The 20768-nt window shown below is 33.5% G+C and overlaps 3 protein-coding genes across 3 annotated transcripts; 2 read left to right on the forward strand and 1 right to left on the reverse strand.

The window, feature by feature from the left end:
- Window positions 1-400: 400 nt before the first annotated feature.
- LOC110727336 (ankyrin repeat-containing protein NPR4-like) lies at window positions 401-12824 on the forward strand. Its single transcript, XM_021906898.1, has 4 exons — window positions 401-657; window positions 9999-10837; window positions 11537-12060; window positions 12173-12824. Exons 2-4 carry the CDS (start codon window positions 10156-10158, stop codon window positions 12728-12730), a joined length of 1764 nt encoding a protein of 587 aa, XP_021762590.1. The 5' UTR covers window positions 401-657; window positions 9999-10155; the 3' UTR covers window positions 12731-12824.
- Window positions 12825-13844: 1020 nt separating this feature from the next.
- Window positions 13845-14332, reverse strand: LOC110727295 (small acidic protein 1). Its single transcript, XM_021906858.1, has one exon. The coding sequence runs from the start codon at window positions 14235-14237 to the stop codon at window positions 14046-14048; it is 192 nt and encodes a 63-aa protein (XP_021762550.1). The 5' UTR covers window positions 14238-14332; the 3' UTR covers window positions 13845-14045.
- Window positions 14333-18335: 4003 nt separating this feature from the next.
- LOC110727400 (protein MAIN-LIKE 1-like) lies at window positions 18336-19268 on the forward strand. The gene has a single exon (XM_021906961.1). The coding sequence runs from the start codon at window positions 18336-18338 to the stop codon at window positions 19266-19268; it is 933 nt and encodes a 310-aa protein (XP_021762653.1).
- Window positions 19269-20768: the final 1500 nt, after the last annotated feature.

The raw sequence follows: 20768 nt of genomic DNA on the forward strand, positions 1-20768 counted from the left end.
AATAAACTTAATTGGGAAATACAAGTGTATGGAAAGTTAATAAAAGTGCATTAAAAAGGTAAATATACATAGGATTTGCAAAGAAAAAGTAGAGAAGAAAAGTAATAAAAGTACATGGAAAAAAACAAAATTTACATGAGAAAGCTAATTTTGCATAAATATTATTGTAAATTAGAGGATATTTTAATGTAAATGAGAGGAACATTTTGGGATTAAAATTTGACCAAAAGGGTTGTTCTTTTAGGGTCGGAGGGAGTAGCTAATTTGAATCAAAGGCATTGACATACGACATTCCCTAAGCTAGATTGGTTGAGAACTTGAGACTACTTTGCAATCAAAGACACTATTAATTAACGGCATTTGTAATTAATTTGAAATCCAAATATCTCAGATTCCTAGTTAAACTCATATCAATTTAATTATATATATATATATATAGAGAGAGAACCCTCTTAAATCAATCTTATATACGTAGTATGTAATATTGAGGATCTTGTACAATCCAATTTTTTTTCCCCTTTCAAACAAAACTACGTTTTTTTGTTTCTCTCTCCTCACGCTACTTCTCTATCCTCACGCTACCTGCTTCTCTCTCCTCGGCAGCCAAAACTTCATCAGATTAAATCAAAAAAATTCTCAGCTTTTGGATAAATTGTTGTAAGTTTATCAATTGTTTTAGATTTTAATTTTTTGTTCAATTTTATGCGATTTTATTTGTTAAATTCATCGATTTTCCCTGTTTTTTTGTTCGATTTTTGCGATTTTTTTTCATCCATTCTATTTCCTGATTTCGTGTTATTCATCAATTTTTGCGATTTTTTTTTCATCCATTCTATTTCCTGATTTCATGTTATTCATCAATTTTTGCATTAATTTTTCAGATTATTTTTTCCAAATTTTGCGATATTTTTTTTTTATTTCCAGCTTTTGCGATTTTTCCTGATTTTTTTTTTCCTAATTTCATCAATTTCAACTTTAACTTTTTCGATTTTTTTTTTTGTTTTTTATTTACGATTTCATCTGCTCGTTTATTAGGAGTTATGTTTAATTTATAAAATTTGTGATTGTGATTGATTTTCTGGATGATATTATGCTAAATATATATTCTGTATTTTCACATATTGATTCAGTCTGATGTTATATATTTTGTAGAATTATGTTATTCTTTGAATAGATTATTGCAAAATCTGCCAATTTCCTAGTTACATTGTCAATTGAACTTGCTTGGTTTGTATTTGATAAGGATAGAAAAATTAATTAGAACATAAGCATAGTGGATTTACAAGAAATTATTTGAAGCGGAAAGAATCTGAACAATGGATATAATTAGAACACACAAGTATGCTCTACAAAAATTATGAATGGCTTGTGTTCTAACCTTTCAAAGTGGATGGAATAGCTTGAATAATGCACATGTCTACCTTGGTTTCATCAGTAAGCTACCTTCTCTGTACGACCTTAGAATAACTATTATTAACCGACTTTTAAGTTTTAAAGTTGCTATTCAATTTGATGTGCACATATATTTCTACTTAGTAGTCTTTTTGTGGTGCCACAATATGTTCTAAGCTTGGCAAATTTGGCACCAAGAAGCCTAGGGCTAGGAGCTCGAACTCTATGGATGAGTCGAAAACAAGCTCAACCAGGAAACGGTTTTGACAGCACCAAGCCGAAATAAGCATCCTTTTAAATGCTTTATCCTGTAAGCAATAGCATGCACTCCGTATTTTTTCATGGATTACTCTATGGACCCATGTCCTTTAGTGGTTTCTATAGTTAACAAGAAAATAAAAAAAATATGTCCTAGCTATTAAAGTTGGTGAAGTTCTATGTTACTAATGGGCACTGATCAGGTTACGGTTGTACTTCCTGAGTTTGCTTCAGACCCCCTTTTGTCTAGAAATGTTGCTGCTTGGTTTATTTTATTACTGTATTTTACTTTCAGTCTTTTATTTTCTGTAGTGTAAAAGGTCCCTGTTGGACCTGTTAGGCCTTTGTGGGGGTGCCATGAACGCTAATTTTCCCCTGATTGCTTCATGGCAGCCTTCCTCTTTTTTGTAGCTACTCTGATTGTTGCAGGTTAGCTAAATTCACCATTGCAATACTTATATACAGTGCTTTCAATTGCGCTGAGAAAGTCTTCTTAAAAACAAAAATAATTACGGGTTGTGATGAGCTGCTGAATTCCTATGGTTACTTATGTAATAATTGAGTAGTTGTGCATGATTACTTGATTAGTCTACTATAATTAAATTTATATGCAACTCTTTTTCCCCTAGAATTTTGTGTATTTGTTTGATTTATTTTTAATAAAATTTATTGATTTATTATCAATACAATTTGTTGGTTTTGCCACATTTTGTGTTTTTGAATTTAGCTATAACTATTACATAATGTTTATAGTTTAGAACATAAAGCAACTTTAGAACATATCGTAATTCACTATGTTCTAAAGTTTTCCTTCTATGTTCTAAAGTTTTCTCTCTATGTTCTAAACTTTACCCTATATGTTTTAAATTAATCTCTCTATGTTTTAAACTATATCCTTTATCTCTAAAATAGTTCACTATGTTCTAAACTATATCCTTTATGTTCTAAAATAGTTCACTATGTTATAAAATTTACCCTTTATGTTCTAAAGTAATTCACTATGTTCTAAGCAAAAACAAATTTAGAACATAACTATGTTCTAAAGTATTTCACTATGTTCTAAGCAAATTTAGAACAAAAAGTTATTTACTACGTTCTAAGCAAAAACACATTTAGAACATAATTCACTATGTTACAAGGACATTTAGAACATAAAGTAATTCATTATGTTCTAAAATAATTCAAGTTGTTCTAAAGTTTTCCTTCTATGTTCTAAAATTTTCTCTCAATATTCTAAAGTGTACTCTTTATGTTCTAAAGTTTTCCCTCTATGTTATAAAGTTTACTATCTGTGTTCTAAAGTAATTCACCGTGTTCTAAAGTAATTCATTATATTCTAAACTATTATTTAACTATCTTAGCATGTTCTAAACTTTTATTTAGCATATATTAAGTATACTCTTTATGTTCTAAAGTAATTCATTGTGTTCTAAAGTAGACAATCTTAGCATGTTTGTCAAAGCTTGCTTGATTAGCACTAGTCTTAACTTGGGATAACTTTTGCTTTAAAGGACTACTAATGATAGATTGATTATATAGCCAATATAATGAACCCACCTTAATGCAAGTAATCGATCATCAAAACAATAAACGACAGTAAAGATAGTGTTTAGAAGTGCAAAAGGATATGATTAAAGAAAAAAAATTACTTTTGTGATTATCTCATATAGTTGGTAGTAGTTTTTTCTCTAGTTCGAGTGTTTTATATACATTAGCCTACTAGCTCAACGGGTAGAGCATTGTGCAAAAGCATAAAAGATGTGGGTTTGAATCCCACGTAGGCTCATTTGTGTAATGTGGAGACGAGAGTTTGTATGATTAACAACTAATGATGTTTTAATAATTGAGATTAAGTAGTAAGATGCATGCAACTTAGAACATAAAGTATAGAGTTTATGTTATAAATTTTTCTGAGTATTTCTAAATATTTTTTTAATCCTAAATCTTTATGCCTATGCTCTAAAACTTAAATTTTTTTTGCTTATGTTTCTAACGTTTTCCTATGTTCTAAATTTTTTTTTACTATGTTCTAAATTTTTCTCTATGTTCTAAATTATTTTTCCTATGTTCTAAACCTTTCTTATGTTCTAATTTTTTCCCTCTATATTCTAAATTTTTTTATTCTAAAGTATATATGCAAAAAATTACATGAAATATGTAGTTTGGTACTAAGGTATTAAGTTTAGAACATAAAGTATATAAATTAGTACATAAAGTATAGAATTTATGCTCTTAATTTTTCAGCCTATATTCTAAAGATTTTTTTATATTCTAAATTTTTCTGACTATGTTCTATATTTTTCAGCCTATTTTCTAAAACTTTTTCTATGTTTTTTTTATATTTTATATTTTTTTTATTATTTTTGTCTATGTTTTAAATTTTTCCCACGTTCTAAATTTTTTCTGTGTATGTTCTAAACGTTTTCCTATGTTCTAAAATTTTTTTCCCTATATTCTAAAATTTTCACTAATGTTTTAAACTATCTTTCCTATGTACTAATCCTTTGCTTATGTTCTAATTTATATTTCCTATGTTCTAAAACTTTTCCTTCATACTAACTTTTTGCTATCTTCTAAATTTTTTTTTCTATCTATGTTCTAATATTTTTTTACCTATGATCTAAATTTTTATTTACCTATATTCTAAATTTTTTTGCCTGTGTTCTAAACTTTTATCCTATGTTTAAAATTTTTCCTAAGTTTTAAATCTATGTTTAGAGCCCATGTTCTAATTTTTTTTTTTTCGTACATGTTCTAAAATTATTTCCTATGTTCTAAATTATTAGATTATGTTCTAAATTAGGCTATAAGGAGAAATAATTAGGTTTATTTTTAAAGTTTTTTTTTTTTAGTTTTTTATTTTTATTTTTATAAAGATAACCTATGTAGGATTTTTTTAGGTTTTTTTTTTTAAGTTTTTTAACATGAGTTGAAAATTTTTAGAACATAGGAAAAAAAAATTTAGAACATTGGTAAAAATTTGTATTATAAGCAAAAAAAAAAAAAAAAAAAAAAAAAAACTTTATAACATAGGAAAATAAATTTATAACATAAACTAAAAAAATTTAGACCATAGGTTGAAAAAATTTAGAATATAGGAAAAAAAAATCTAGAACATAAGATAAATATTTAGACCATAGGTTTGGAACATAGGAAGAAAATCTAGAACATAAGAAATTTTTTTTGAACATACGTAAAAGTTTTGAACATGAGAAGAAAAAACTCTTAAACATAGGAAAAATAAATTTAGAACTTAGGAAAAAATGTAGAACATAAGAAAAAAAATTAGAACATAGAGTGTTCTCGCATAAGAAAGTGTTCTCGTGTTCTTATCGAATCCCTCCCCGAGGAAGGCTCTTGTAAGAACACCTCCTCTATGAAAGAACACTTTTTAGGTAAGAATACTACTATCTATGTTCTAAATTTTTGCCCATATGTACTAAATTTTAAATCGAATATTCTAAATTTTTATTCAAATCGTAAATAAAACATTCTAAATTATTATTGTTATGATAAACTTTCAAACCAATTTTTTAACTCATACTGCATTACATACTAATTTGATTTACAAATTTTTAAAAAAACTTATGAGTTATTATGATATGGTTTACATTTGAAGTTTTTAAAGTTATTTTTAGAGATAATCTATGTAGGAATCGAACCAACCTTTTCTATGCATTTGCATAGTGCTCTATCACTTGAGCTAATAGGTTTTTGGCATACTTAGTAATAAAATGTAATCCAACGTGAAATTTAATTAAACCATTACAATAACCCTAAGTTCTAAATACATGTATGATCAATTTTTTTTTTTTTTTTTTGCCTGTGTTATATACATTTTTTTGTCTATGTTTAAAATTTCTACTTGTGTTTTTAATTTTTTTTTTCTAGTTATCTAAATATATGTTCTCAATTTTTTTTCCTATGTTCTAAGTATATAAAAATTATGCATATGTTCTATTATAAATATTTTGCATATGTTCTAAACTTTTCTGCATATGTTCTAAAAATATACTACATATGTTCTAAACTTTTCTGCATATGTTCTAAAGTTTTATGCATGCTATAATCTTCTACATATGTACTAAATTTTTTTGCAATGTTATAATTTTCTACATATGTTCTAAATTTTTTTGCAATGTTCTAAAAATTTTATGTATATGTTCTAAAGTTTTCTATGGTATATTCTAAAATTTTATGCATAAATTACACTTTAGAACATGCTTTTGCTACGAGTAAAATAAGAATGAGGACATATGAAGATCACAATTTAGAACATAACAGATATCATAGGTATAATTTAATTAGAACATATTTTTATAACATATATAGACACACTTTAGAACACAATTTTAGAGCATAAGAAGTATAAATTTTCAGATGTGAACATAATAGGCATACTTCAAAAACAAAATTTTAGAACATAATCATAGAACGAAGAGTAATAGATAAACTTTAACTGTAGAACAAAACATACATTTTTTCAGACCATAATAATAGACATTTTTAGACCGTAATATATATACTTCAGAACATAATTTTAGATAAAAAAAAGCATAAACTGTCAGATCTAAACATATTATATATACTTTAGATTATAATTTTAGAACATAACAACCATATTAATTAGATATAATCTAGAACATAATACACATACTTCTACAACATAATACACCTTCTTTAGATCATAATTTCACATCACAAAAATCAATAATTGACAGATCTAAATTTACTATACATGCTTCATATTATAAGTTGAGAACATAACAAGCATAATAATAATAATAAAAAAATAGAACACAAATTAAGAACGTAAAGCCAAATTGAAGAAAATTCTTAGGAATTTGTAGTAGTAGATTAGTAGGTGCATTTAGTTTAAAACATATGAGGATTATCTTCTTTTTCACCTTGCTTGTTGCTGCAAATTCAAAATATATAAATCAAAAATAGCAAAAGATAAAAAAAAAAAAAAAAAAAAAAAAAAGACCTAACTTTTTTGAAATTATCAGATTATTAGTTACCTTTCCAATTCGTAACCAATTTCAGTAAGATTCTCTTGTTCGTCGCTTCGTTTCATTTAGATTTCACTTCGATTTGTTGTTGCGAAAATCATGGGTTTCTTTTGTGAAAAGTCAGCTTAAATTGTTCGGTTTAACTTGTTTTTTGCAAGTTTATGAACAACATTAGCTAATATAAGGCGAAAATCGCAAGAAATTGGTTGAAATTGTGTTCGACTTGGAGCAATTATGGTGGTTTTTGGAGAGAGAATCTAGTAATATTAGGAGAGAGAGTTTAAAGGGAAGTTTGGGGTATGTTTGAGGAGAGAGAAAGTAAATGATGAGGGTTTGTATACTTGGGTTGTAGATGGCTGTAATTACATCAATGCCATTACTTTGCACACCCCTATTCTCGACCGTCCGATCTAATCTAATCCTACGGATTAGAATAGTTCTTATATATATTCTCGTGTTCTTATATAAGAAGGGGTTTTTACCGGATCCCTCCCCTATATATACATATATATATGACTCCGGGCATCGCTCGGGCTAAAAACTAGTTTTTAATCTAGTAAGAGGTATGTACCTAATGTTCCAAACATCACATTATGTGATTTCTAGTATTTTATTCCTTTTTTTTCAAGTAAAAGGAAAAAACATACGAATATTATAAGATGTACCACATATAAACAATTCTTAATACAAGTATATCCGATGAAATGAGAGAAAATGAACTATAACATATTAAGGGGCCATTTGGTTGGGGTTAAATAAACAAAGGGAAAGGGAATGAACATGGCTCATTCCCTTTGTTGCTGTTTGTTTGTCATTTTTTTCATTCCCTTTACCCATTTTTATTTTTGAGTATACCCAAAATCCTTCTACATTGATTTCCCCCCCTAGACTTTTGCATTCCCTTTCTCCAGCCACCACTACACCACCATATCCACACCAGCCACTACCTTACCCAGTTGCCCCCACCGCCCAGCCACCTCGTCGGAACCCGTCGCACCTCCCCCTCCCCTCCATGAAAAACCTTCCCTCGCCCACGCAAACCCTAGAAAATCATCCTCCTACCCAAGCCATGACACAAGCCATCCCACGCAAACCCAACCTCTCCGCTGCCCAAGATTCTGACACAAGCCACGAGGAGCAGCAAGTTCGCGATTTCCAGGTTCGCGATTTCTGACACAAGCCATGACGACCGACGGTTTTCAGGGGGCGGCGAAGGGGTGGAGGATGTGCGACTACGGGCGGCGAGTTTCAGTGAGGTGGTGGCTGGGCGGTGGAGTGGCTGGAAAAGTGGGGAAGAGGGGTTGTGTGGTGGTGGTGGTGATTCCCTTTGTTTTGTAAAACAAACAACATAGCACATAGAAAGGGTTTCATTCCATTCTCTTTCATTCCCTTTCTTCATTCCATTCCAATTACCCTGTGCAAACCAAACGACCATAAATAAATTAATTGAACTCGCATATAAACATTACAAATTTAAATTATTGTTCAGTTTCCTTTGTAGCTAATGTGAAATTGACAGTTGGCAAATGAGGCGGATGTTATCAATTTTCTTTGGCATGGGAAATAAGGAGAAAATCCAAGGTTATCACAGGGAAAACATTTGTTATTAATCAAACGGCACTTATATAATAACTTGCCTTGGTGTTGAAACATGTTGTAACAAAAAAAAAATTGTTTTCTAATTTAATGTCTACGTACCTAGCAACCTGAGTTGCTTCTATACCTTACCAAAGTTTGGTCAGTTTGAGTTGTTTGTTAGCATGAAGCAACTTCATTTGTTGCCATTCTCCTCCTCAATTAATGAAGCTTTATCATCCTCCATTGTTGAACTTCCTCCTTTTAGAAGATTTATTTTCCTTCCACGACAAACACCCAACCCTATCGGGGTTAATCGTTCCATTTATTTCCATAATTTTCTTAGGGCTTTTTGTAAAATCTTTCACCGCGGGAATTCTTCCATTATTAAATCATGTTGTTGAACTCTGGAATTTGTTCATTGTTAAATTGCGTCAATGTTGAACTTTAACCTTCCTCCATTGTTGTTATTGAAGAAACTAAGCATGAGATTTCATGGGTTTTGAAGGATTTCCAGAATTTAAATTTTGGGGAATTGTTAGATTTTTTTGGAGGCGGGTTTTTGGTGGGGTTTTGTGGGGAAGGTCTAAAGCTCTACCACAGTTATGGAGGATGGATTACAATAGATGGTGAATACACTTGAGGAAGAAACAGTAGGCATGAGAAAGGTTAGACAAACGGCGTCCAAATGTATTTACCCCTTGATGTTATGTTTATCAAGGAGATTAACCGGGCATAGCTCGACAATAAGTTGTCTTCAATAAATAAGGGTAGTACAATTACTTTTTTTTTAGTAACAATTAATAATGCACCCCTTTTAAGATAGTAATAATTGACAATTTTTTCTAAGTTCATGAGTTATTTTAAGGTGAGTAATATGATCTAGTTCATGTTGAATTAATCATGCTTGGCTGCTTGCAAGTGCACTCATTGCACATTTTGCACTCATTGCACATTTGCACTCATAACCCTTTATAGTAGTGCATGCTATTCATGCAGCGATGCTAAAAAACTTTGGGAGAAAAAGAGAGTAAAAGAAATGATAAAACAAGCCTAACAAACAACCAAGGAAATAAGCCTTATAAAACAATCACCCCTTTTTTCTTGGTATTAGATATTAATACTCCCTCCGTCCTATATTATAGTTTCTGTTTGTGTTTTTTTACGGTATTTAAGAAATAGGAAGAGAAAGTGAATGAAGTACATTAATAAAAGTGAAAAGTACAATTATAGACAAAAGTTAGAGAGATAAAGTGAAAAAAAGTACAAGGCATGTGCAAAATTCAAGGGTAATTTAGGATGTACAATGAATAAAGTTAAAAAAGTAAGGGTATAATGGTCTTTACATACTATCCAAAAATAGAAACAAGAACAACATTTTAAATCTCCGAAAATAGGAAAACAGGAACTATATTATGAGACAAAGAGAGTATTATTAAATGATTTTCCATTACTCAATTCCATAATTCTCATGATTGCTTTGCCTATTTGTTTTTCCATAAAACAGAAGACATTCTATGCATGTATAAATCACTGAATAACATCAGCAAAAGCAAAGTTGGCATATTTAATTTGGTCGTGCCGTGATCAACTTCAACCATCTAATTTGGTCGAGTAACAACCATCTAATTCAACTACATCGATTGTCATGCAAAATTATTTTTAAATTTGCATGTATGTTCCACTATGTAGTATGTAACTAACCTCAATCAAATGAACATTGTTTTAACAATACGATATACTTTTATTCTATTTCCTCAGAATTATTGAACTATACCTGCACTTAGTGAGCAAAACGTGGACAAAGACTATGATGTGCTTTAAAAGCATTTCAACTTTGAGGTGAAGAAAATAACCACCACCTTACTCAGCAGTGGAAGTAAGGGCAGAGGAGAGCCACCGTACCAGAAAACTTGAGATGACAACACCCATGGATGTTTATCTCGAAACAGCTGCCAGAGAAGGAAATGAAGGCTATCTCAATGATATTCATTTACAATCCAATGGGGAAGAAAACGGAGAAGCAGCTCCAGATGAGAGCTACTTCCTCGGTCAAACGTCAGACGGGGAAAACATTCTTCACTTGGCAGCAAGCCGAGGCCACTATGGCTTCATAGTGAAGGCTCTGCTGAAAATTCCGGCAGCAGTTCTTCTAATCTACCGCAGCAACTCCCAAGGGGAAAACCCATTACATATTGCTGCGAGATTAGGTCACCTTGAAGTAGTGCAGGCGCTAGTAAATTCTTACAAGTCTCACTTGCAGAATGTCAAAGATAAGAAGGTTAGATCCACCATGCTGTCACTCATGGTGGTTGAAGAAGGTACCAGTCCCGATCCATGGGTAGTTCAAGATTCAAGTGGAAACACACCACTACACGAGGCTCTCAGGAATGGATATGAGGAGGTAGCAATGTACCTGCTCGATGTGGAACCGAGACTGGCTAATTATGTTAACAATGCTGCAGAAGGAACCCCATATCTTTCTGCAGCATATGGTCATGAGCAAGTTCTTGAGAAGATCCTAACCTCAGATGTTACCTACAGCTTAAGTGCGCCAGCTGGGTTGACTCCACTACACGCAGCAATACACAACTGCACAGGTATGACTTACATATTCACACTTCCGGCAACTATTCTGCTCTAATTTTATCTAACTCCTAGATTACAGTTCCTTTACCCACCATTGGATCCTTACCAATAATATTTTCTATTAATTCCCTTCAAACCAAAAACTATTACCTCAAATTCATCTTCCTTTAGATAATATATTCTGTAGAAAGACAAATATACAATATGATATTCAACTATCTTTATGGTCGGCACGAAGAAATAATGTGTGTATTTGTTTTTTTAATTCATATATTCACCATAACCAAGCTCGCTATCTCTCTATTAACTCTCTCAATCAAATATTGATTTTCCACTATCTGCCAAAAAGCCTATAGTACCTTATTGTCTACTCTTACTATGTCTGCTCAACCTTAAGAGAACATTAATTTGAGGACAGGATAGTATGAGACTATGAGGTATATAAAAGAAACATCAGATACGTTACACATGCATTGGATATTTGGATCATTATTAAACTATACTATAAGAAATAAATAAGGAAAAAAGGACCAATTAGGGCGGGGGGTCATGATGCTAGTATACTATAAATTAGTCAACCTACCACCCTCATTATGTGAAAGTTGAGATCATACATGGTAATCATACTAATGAAACAATGATCTATGCTGTCATAAACAGCTTCTCCATGCAACTAACTGACTAAGTATATCAACCATATTGTGATGCAGAGGATGTTGTTAGACTTTTTCTAGCTAAACACCCAGAACTAGCAAAGAAAGCAGATCGACGCAGGCAAAATGCTTTGTACTATGCAGCAGTAGCAGATAAAGAGGGACATGTGGAGGCAATACTTAAGACAGAGAAATCATGTGCATATCTACGTGACGAGAAAGGTCTTAGTCCTTTACTTATCGCAGCCAGTCTTGGCCAGTTAAAAGCTGCTCGTGCAATTCTTCTCCATTGTCCACAGTCAATTACAATTTGTGACCCTAATGGCAAGACTGTGCTGCACCTTATGAAATTAGGAAGTTATCAAGAAGGTACAGAAATGCTCAGTATTCCAGCACTGAAGAGGCTGATTAATATACCAGATATAGAAGGAAATACTCCTTTACATCTAGCAGCAAGGAACTCTGACCACATTATGGCCAAGGTGATACTAGATACTGATAAGACAGGAATTAATCTAAGGAATAAAGAAGGTTACACTCCATGGGATTTAATCAAACTACAAGAACTTTCTGAAAACATGGTAAGCAGCTATATCTAGAATTTCTGTAACCTGTACCAGGCATCTCGTAATAAATTGAAGGACTAATAAGGTAATGCAACAATAATGATATATTTTTTATATTCAATTGCAGGCAGAAATAGGATACCAGCTAGTAATGCATTTAGATGACAAACAAACACCTAGTCAACCTCAAGTGATCAACCAAACAACACTTTGTCCAGAAAATGCTAACGAAAGAATGCAGAAAAAGTTCAGCACACTTGGAATCATAGCTGTAATTTTAGCAGCTATCACCTTTGCAGCAGGATTCTCAATCCCTGGTGGGTTTGATCAACGTGGATACGCTGTTCTGACACGGGATACAGTTTTCAAGGTGTTCATGCTGTCAAATACAACTGCTATGTGTGGCTATACATTTGTGTTATTCAGTACTCTCTGGGCAATGATGCTTGCTCAGCGAGATGATCAGCCAAGATTTCTTCTGCCTTTCAGCATCCATATCCTTCAACTATCTTTCTATGCAACCTTGATAGCTTTTGTGAGCAGTGCATATGCTCTGACATCAGCTCGGTCACTATGGCTGGCCATTGTACTAGTGTGTTTACCTCCATGTGCAGTTTTACTAACTATTTCAAAATCTGTTGTATTTCGCCTAGCAAGATTTTTTTCCAGGCTTCGGATTTATTAAAATAGGAAGAGCTAAATACTGTAGCATTTGTTCTAGGACCTTACATCTGATCTGATTCCTATTAATATAAACATACCACTATGGATCTGTCCCAGACAGTTTGCAATTTTGCACACCATGAAAGACATGAGATATATATGCTCTTCTTTTTGGTATTTACCAATAAAATAATCAGTTCCTCAATCAAAATTTCATACCAGAAACCTGTGATTCTGGTTCTTACACCGGAAACCCATATATATACCATGTATAGAAAAAACTTCAGTCATACACTTCTGAGCAGTTGCCACACAACCCTGACTAATTCTTCCAGTCATCTAACTACACCCTCAACTCTACAAATGTGAAACGTCGAAGCTACCAAAATAAGGGGGCGAAACAAGGAAATAAAATTCAGATAGAAATAAATAACCGGCTTCAGAAAAGATATTATATAACTATGAATACCTTCCTTTCCTTATCAAACCAGCAGTTATCTTGGAAATCATAGAAACTAGGAAATGCATAAATCAAAAGGAGCTAGCAGTTATCTTAGAAATCATAAAAACTAGGAAAAATACGAAGTATTAATCACAACGCGCTTCACGAATTAAAAATAAGAAAACTACAGGATGCCAAGTCACTCTTTTAGTTCTCATAGGTCTTAACACAAGAGTACATCCCTATCTCATCAAAATCTTTCATTCTAAAAACTCTTCCAACTACTCTAGCTACCCATAACATTAACATGTATAAATCTACCCATCAACACATACCAATTAATGGCCGTTACAAGATGATCTATGATTCTGAAAACCTCGAGGAAGATAACATATTTCTAGGTCCCCTCGAATACGGAGTACAACTCAGTGAAATAAGAAAATTACAGCATCGATACCTCAATGCCTCTACGGGTTCGACTAAGGGCAACGTAAGGAGTCCAATGTACAGGCTCCCCATGACAATTCAAACCTTTAATTTTTTTTTATAATAATGTTTTCTCATCAGCTAATCATGTATCATCATAGTACAAAATACAAAAAAATGCATGCAAAACTTCAGTAGCAGATACTGTAGTTTCTTCAATTCTATCAAAAACATAAGATTATGATAGATTTTAACAACACAGGAGATATTACTATGAGAAAACGAAACAAATCATATTAAGGGAATATCTTCATCAATCCATCAAATTTCCATATAATTCTCAGAAATCCATTACATAACAAAATCAAAAACCCTAAATTTGTTCATGGTAAAAGCAATTCCGAACATTAGAGAAATTGACACAAACCCTAGGAGAGAGAAAGCGAGGTAGGGGAAGACGGTGAGTCAATCAATTGATATCAGTGTCATCAAAATCATCGGAGAAGAAGTTGAAGAAATCGGCATCAGCAAGCTTGAAATTGTCAGGAGCCATTAAATTTTCGCCGAAAACCTCAAGAGGATCAACATCGTCGACATCCATCGCCATTGCAGCACTTTGCTCCTCGAGCTCTGCAAGGTAGTCTCCCGGAATTTGCTTCATCTTTCTCACTCTTCTTGTTTCTCTTTCTCACTCTAGAAGAAATCAACTGTGGAAAAGGGATGTTAATTTTTCAAGAAGGTAAATGACTAAAGGTGAAGTAGTGAAGCCAAAAGATTTATATTAGGCCATCTCAAATAATTTGGAGGTATTAATGGTAAATTGGTAATAATATCAATAATTAGGCTGTCAAAAAAACAATAATTAGGCCCTAACCCTATTCTTTTCATCTTAAGAAATACACAGAGTTTCATATGTGGTCGGGATTACTTGGTCGTGGGTTACTCGATTGGTCAAGGTTACTCAATTAGGGGTTTGGATCATCTCTTTAGTTGGATAATTTTTGGATTAAATAATATTCAAATTGATATTTAGTTCAGATCGATTTAGGTCGAGGCATGTTGGTCATTTTCAAGTGCATTGCCATTATGCATGCCTAGTTTAATAAGTGTTCATTATTAGAAATATTGGGAAAATGATTTAAGGAAAGTTAGAATTTCATATTAAACGGCGTATATTGGATCGAGTAATAATCAAATATGAGTAAATTTCCAACTCTACTTATACATGTATTGAGTAAAAACCAAAATTATGCATCATGTATTAGGCAAATTAAATAAGAATTCTTCTTCATTAATTGTTAGGGCTCACTTAAATTGTTTGAAGCCCCAATAGTCTGGAATTAAATAATTAAAAAAAAGTTATATTGACTTTATTGTTTATTTTAAAGTAAAAAAATGTGAGAGAAAGGAAGTACTCCCTCCGTCCATTTTTTATGGTCCCATTTGAGCAAATTTTACTGGAATTAAGAAGGGGAAAGAGAAAGTGGTAAAAGTACCGTGGAAAGTTAAATTCACATGGAATTTGCAAAACATAAAGAGAGAAAGTAATACTCCCTCCGTTTCATAATTGGAAGCCTGTTTTCCTTTTTTGGGTGTTTAAAATTAGAAGCTTGTTTCTATTTATATATAGTACTTTTTGATAATAATACCCTCTTTTTGATGATTGTCATCCTTTTTCTTTTTGTTTTTTGTACTTTTGGCATCAATTCTCAATACTTTCTCTTTCCATCTCTTCAATAATTCTCAACTACTTTTTCTTTCTCTCTATCTCTCTCTAACCACACACGCATATTTGTACTTCCAACCAATTTCCTTAATTCCCGTGAAAAATGGGAAATAGGCTTCTAATTATGAAACGGAGTGTAATACCCAGGAAATTTCATTCCTTAAAAATACTCCTTTTACCCTAAATGAAACCCTTTTTAGGAAATACAAAATATTACCGCCACCGTAATAACGGCTAAGAATAATATTCAAAGTCTCACAGTGGAAGTCTAAAAACAAAAACCAACTTTTAAAAATAAAACTTGAGTTCACAACCTCAAAACAAAAGTAGAATAAAACATTCACAAGTTGGAACCAATTCAACCATGGCCCTTCTTAAAACCAATTAAAAACAAACATAATATATTTTGTTATTCCATAGACAAAAACCAATAATTCAAAAATATTAAAACTAAGAAACATAACAAGTAACTCTTTACACTCTATCCCATCATGCTCTTCATGCTTCAAGTACCTGTTACTTCCTCTTTATTTCAACTCTCTACTCACCATAAAAATGGGTCATAGTAGGGTCAATCCAAAAGAAAGCCAAACACAAACACAAAAGTATGAATCAGCAAAGTTGAGTACATATTCACCACACTAACATGAATATCCTAGCATCAAAATAAAAATAATAATTAAAACATGCCCGCCACACAATCACAAGTCAACTTATCTTTGACTCATAGCTAGCAATAGTAATTATTAATAATAATTTTGGATTACCCACCGAATGGGTTTCCTTCCTTGAAAATAGCCTATTTAAATATTGAGCTTCCAATCAGGGAGCTACCCTAATTGGCACCTACTATGTCACCTTGTGACGGAATTCTAGCGTATTAATAATAAAATAAAGTACAACGTCCTGTACCCCTGTAGAAGCTATGGTTATATATAGAACCTCATAACCCCCCCCCCCATATGTTCATACTCAAGGTATATACGTTCCAAGAGTTTTGGTGCGTATCCTCTTATAATTTACGTGATTTACCAATTTAACATGAGATGACTCAAACCAATCAAACAAGAATAAACATAGCAACACTCCACACATACTTCCAATTCATTCTTGAATTAATTAGTGAGCACATACTATTTATTTATTTTAATTAAGGTTCCTTACCTGGTTTTGTGCACCAAAATTGCACGATTACTACCTTGGTGCATAAAATGCACTACTAAACTTCCTTGACTCAAACTCAACTTACATGAGTGAGTAAATAAATAAACTAACTTCTTGACTCAACACCAATAATAAATGGGTAAGAAATAAATTCATGAACCATGCTCAATAATTCTAACTTTAGCTCTTTAATTCATATATAAGCCTTGTTTATTAAGTACATGCTTTCTTGATACTTGAAAATAAAACATACTTCCATGATTCATACATACTCAACTTGTATCATGCCTTAAATAACATATGCATAACAAATCATGCTCAATTAACATCACTTTCAATCATATAATCAACCAAATATGCTACTAATTCATCACTTACATCATACTGTACAAATCCTAGCATGATATTACGCATACACAAATATTCTTGTGCACATATGTACCTTGAATAATGCCTAAACTCGACCACACTCGCTAGAATTCACCTAGCTCGAAGCTTCCTACAATTAAGAACACATAAGTATAGTTAATCTACTATTCTCACAAATTTCCAGCAACTATAATACTCTTTAAACCTTACTAATTAACCCAATTTAATGACATAAAAGCCATAAAACCTTTTCTTTAAGTGGGTACTTCAAATCCTTTCAAAAAGACTTAATTTTTATGACTTGAACAAAATTCCAACATACTTATTTAATATAAAACATCACCAATAGCTAGGAAATCATATTTAAATCATTAAAACCTAATCCCCTTTTATGGGTAATCAAACCCTAACTCAATAATTAAAAATCAGTGTGCATAGATAAATTTCAGGGGTTGTTAAACAATGCTCCCATTTTACAAGGCACCGCTCGCATTTTAATACGAACTTCCGTATTTACCCCTCGTAAATAAATATTCACGTCACTCACAACACTCATTTCTCATTTCTGAAAATATCACAACTCACTTGTAACTTCATTCTCATTTCATACTCATTTCTCATTTCTGAAAATATCACAACTCACTTGTAACTTCATTCTCATTTCATCTCTCTAAAATTTTTTTTAAGAAAAAAAAAAAGCCACAACCCATCAACGACAGCCACCAATCCAGGGAGACCAACGAAGTTCCGGCGATGGCAGACCGGCGCGAAATAAGGTTGACTTATGGAGGTCGAGGCGGCGGCACTGGAGGCAAGCAGGTATGAATTCCACCTGAAAATTGAAAAAAAAATAAAATTAAATTCAGAAGGATCCGCTTGAAAATTCCGGACGAACTTAAGAGGATCTGAAATTTTAAGGCGGATCCACCCATCCGCCTAAAAAATCCGATGTTCGAAGGTGGATGCGCTTGGAAAATTCGGATCCTCCTTGGTTCATCCGGATATTTCAAGCGGAAGTCCTGAATTATTTTTATTTTTTTTCGTGATTTAATTTTTTTTTTTAAGGAAGTGGCTTTATTATTATTATTATTATTATTATTATTATTATTATTATTATTATTATTATTATTATTATTATTATTATTATTATTATATTATTATTATTATTATTATTATTATTATTATTATTATCGTCCTTATTATTAATAATGTTGTTGGTGGTGGTGTTGTTCTGAATTTTTTTTTTTTTAATATTAATATCGGTTGTTTAATTTTAATCAAATAGTTATATTTGTAATTATTACTGACATTTGATTTTGAACATATTTAATGTAGATTGAGGGTTCGGGTGCTCGTCATGCTATATCACGAAGTTTGAATGCGTCTGTTCGAAGGGAGTCATCTCATTCAAATATTACGGGGGCAGCGCTTCGTCATGAGCAGCAATATGGGTCTCCTAGTAGTTAGTCGGGAGAGCATAAGTCACAAGGGAGCCTCCCTATGTACTCGGGTGGACCGCCTGACGATGAGCTGGTACATCATGATGATCGAGACGAAGACTTGTACCCTGAGGATTTTCATACGGTATATAGGGGTCAGCATGGGAGATTTATTAGTAGTCAAGCGAGTCAACCTACTACCACCTCAGTAGAGACATGGTTGGTGCAGCAGTTGATGCCAGGTGGTCCTGAGGATGGGAGTGTTATCCCTAGTTTTGGTGGTCATGTGACGTCATATATATGGGGCGGGCAGGAGCGAGAAGTTTTGCGCGGTTTGAGTAGGATACAATTATGTTCTGCATTGGTTGATTGGCGAGTTCGTCTTGCCCAGGAGCACCTCGAGTTGATTTATGGCAGTGGTCTGTCTCACTTACCTGGGATTATGTATAAGCGTCTCGACTGGCCGTTGATTTCTGCTTTTGTTGAGAGATGGCATCCAGATACGAACACATTTCATATGCCATTTGGGGAGATCACGATCATGCTGCACGATTTGTACCATATTCTTGGGCTTCGTTTTGATTGTTCCATGGTTTCCACTACCCCTAGAACAGACACCGTATGGGACACGTGCTCGGTTACCATGGATTTGACTGCGGATGAGTTGAATGAGAAGTACGGTACTAAAACCACTTGGCAGGGTAGTGGGGTGCTGACTGAGAGGATTTTTGGTTCGACTTTGGAGGCACAAAGGCCCTTTAGTGTCCATGATACTGCATACATGTGGTTAGTACTAGGAGGATCACTTTTTTTAGACAAGAGTGGTAACCGCACTCATTATTCCTTCCTCCACGAGCTTGTTGTTGAAGGTGTTCCGATTTATGAGTACTCTTGGGGTTCAGCTACTCTAACGTACCTGTATCGGCAGTTGGGTACAACATCACGAAAAGATACTAATTCGATCGCTTGTTGTCTCACGCTTCTGCAAGCGTGATTTACGAGTACTTTCCGTGCTTTCGGCCTCAACAGGGTACTTTGACGAGGGAGCTTAATATCCCTCGTGCGTCTGTTTGGGATGTTGAATCGGGATGCCCCAACAAGAGCATGGAGCGCCTCTTAGCTTTTCGTAGTAGACTCGATGAGTTAACTGACCTTGAGGTTAACTGGTTACTGTACGGAGTTGATCCTGCAGATCACGTGCCTACCACTTTATTTATTGGCTGCATACAGTACCGTAGCATCATTGAGCCGTACATGCCTAATCGAGTGGTTCGACAACTTAGATTCGTGCAGGACATTCCAAGGAGCATTATCAGGCCTGAGAAGGCCAAGAGACCGACCAACTTGAAGATGTATTGGGTAGAATTTTCGAATGAGATGACATCTGTTATGTGGACTAGGTTTGTCCCTGGTTCGTCTTTCAGTGTAGTGTTAGGTACCTACACCAAACTTGGTCATCGACCTCCTACATTTGCACCTGGTTACATGCAACGTTGTATAGATTTTGTCACCCTCGTGTATCTCGTGGGGGTTCAGCAGCTGAGAGTACTGGTCTACCCGAGAGGACTAACACGGATTATGTAAGTAGTTTTGGTTTAGTTATACTATTAATCCTACTTCCAGTAATTTTAATGTCTATAATATGTTGTTTTCTTCTCTGCAGTGGATGGGTCGGTCCATGGAGATTCACCAAAGAGTTCTTGCTGAGTATCCCAACATGTCGCGTGAGTTTAGGGCAATGACTGAGCAGCTGGTAGTTGATTGGAACGCGATGATGGGGTTGTAGATTTTTGGATTGTAAAATATTGACTATTTTTATCTTTAAGTACTTTAATTAGTGGTTTGATTTTTATTAATTGTCTTACTTATTTTTTATTATTCTTTATTCGGCATGTAATGTAAGAACTGGACACTTTTATATTTGGTTTTGTTGGATCTTAGTTTTATTACTTTTATTAATCTATATTACATAACTACAAATGTTCAACCTTAATAAAAGTACATAAATATGTTCACTATCTAAATAATGCATCCCATATGTTTGTTCTAACTTCATATTGCTGATCCCATCCAACAACACTTAGCTCGTGGTGCTCGGTCCACTAACCTGTAATTGGGGGAAGAGGTGAATCCTGTGCGAGATCAAGACGAATGAAATGTGACCCACCAACTGTAGCGATCACGAACTCTCGAGTGGGTGCCCTAACTGTGCTTCGTGTCCGCAACGGTAACACCGTGATGCATGGGTAGTAGTAGGTTGGTACATTCCCTATAACAAGACATATCACCCTTGCGTTGAACCAAGTAGAAATACGAAATAAATCCTGAATTGCTACCATCCAATGTCGCATATCAACCGCCCCACCATCTCATCGAATACGTGTTATATTCAACCCAAGCCTTCCAATCCCGTAAATCCTTTCGTACAACATTGGATGAGCGGCGACCTCATTTGCAATTGTTTCCCGAGCGGTAAACCATTACGCTTGATCAC

This window comes from Chenopodium quinoa, unplaced genomic scaffold (genome assembly GCF_001683475.1).
Source record: "Chenopodium quinoa cultivar QQ74 unplaced genomic scaffold, ASM168347v1, whole genome shotgun sequence".
Lineage (NCBI taxonomy): Eukaryota > Viridiplantae > Streptophyta > Magnoliopsida > Caryophyllales > Amaranthaceae > Chenopodium > Chenopodium quinoa.

Coding starts and splice junctions, on each gene's coding strand:
- LOC110727336 (XM_021906898.1), top strand. CDS start 10,156: ATGACAACACCCATGGATGTTTATCTCGAAACAGCTGCCAGAGAAGGA. Junction 10,838..11,536: donor AGCAATACACAACTGCACAG/GTATGACTTACA, acceptor ATTGTGATGCAG/AGGATGTTGTTAGACTTTTT. Junction 12,061..12,172: donor AAGAACTTTCTGAAAACATG/GTAAGCAGCTAT, acceptor ATTCAATTGCAG/GCAGAAATAGGATACCAGCT.
- LOC110727295 (XM_021906858.1), bottom strand. CDS start 14,237: ATGAAGCAAATTCCGGGAGACTACCTTGCAGAGCTCGAGGAGCAAAGT.
- LOC110727400 (XM_021906961.1), top strand. CDS start 18,336: ATGTACTCGGGTGGACCGCCTGACGATGAGCTGGTACATCATGATGAT.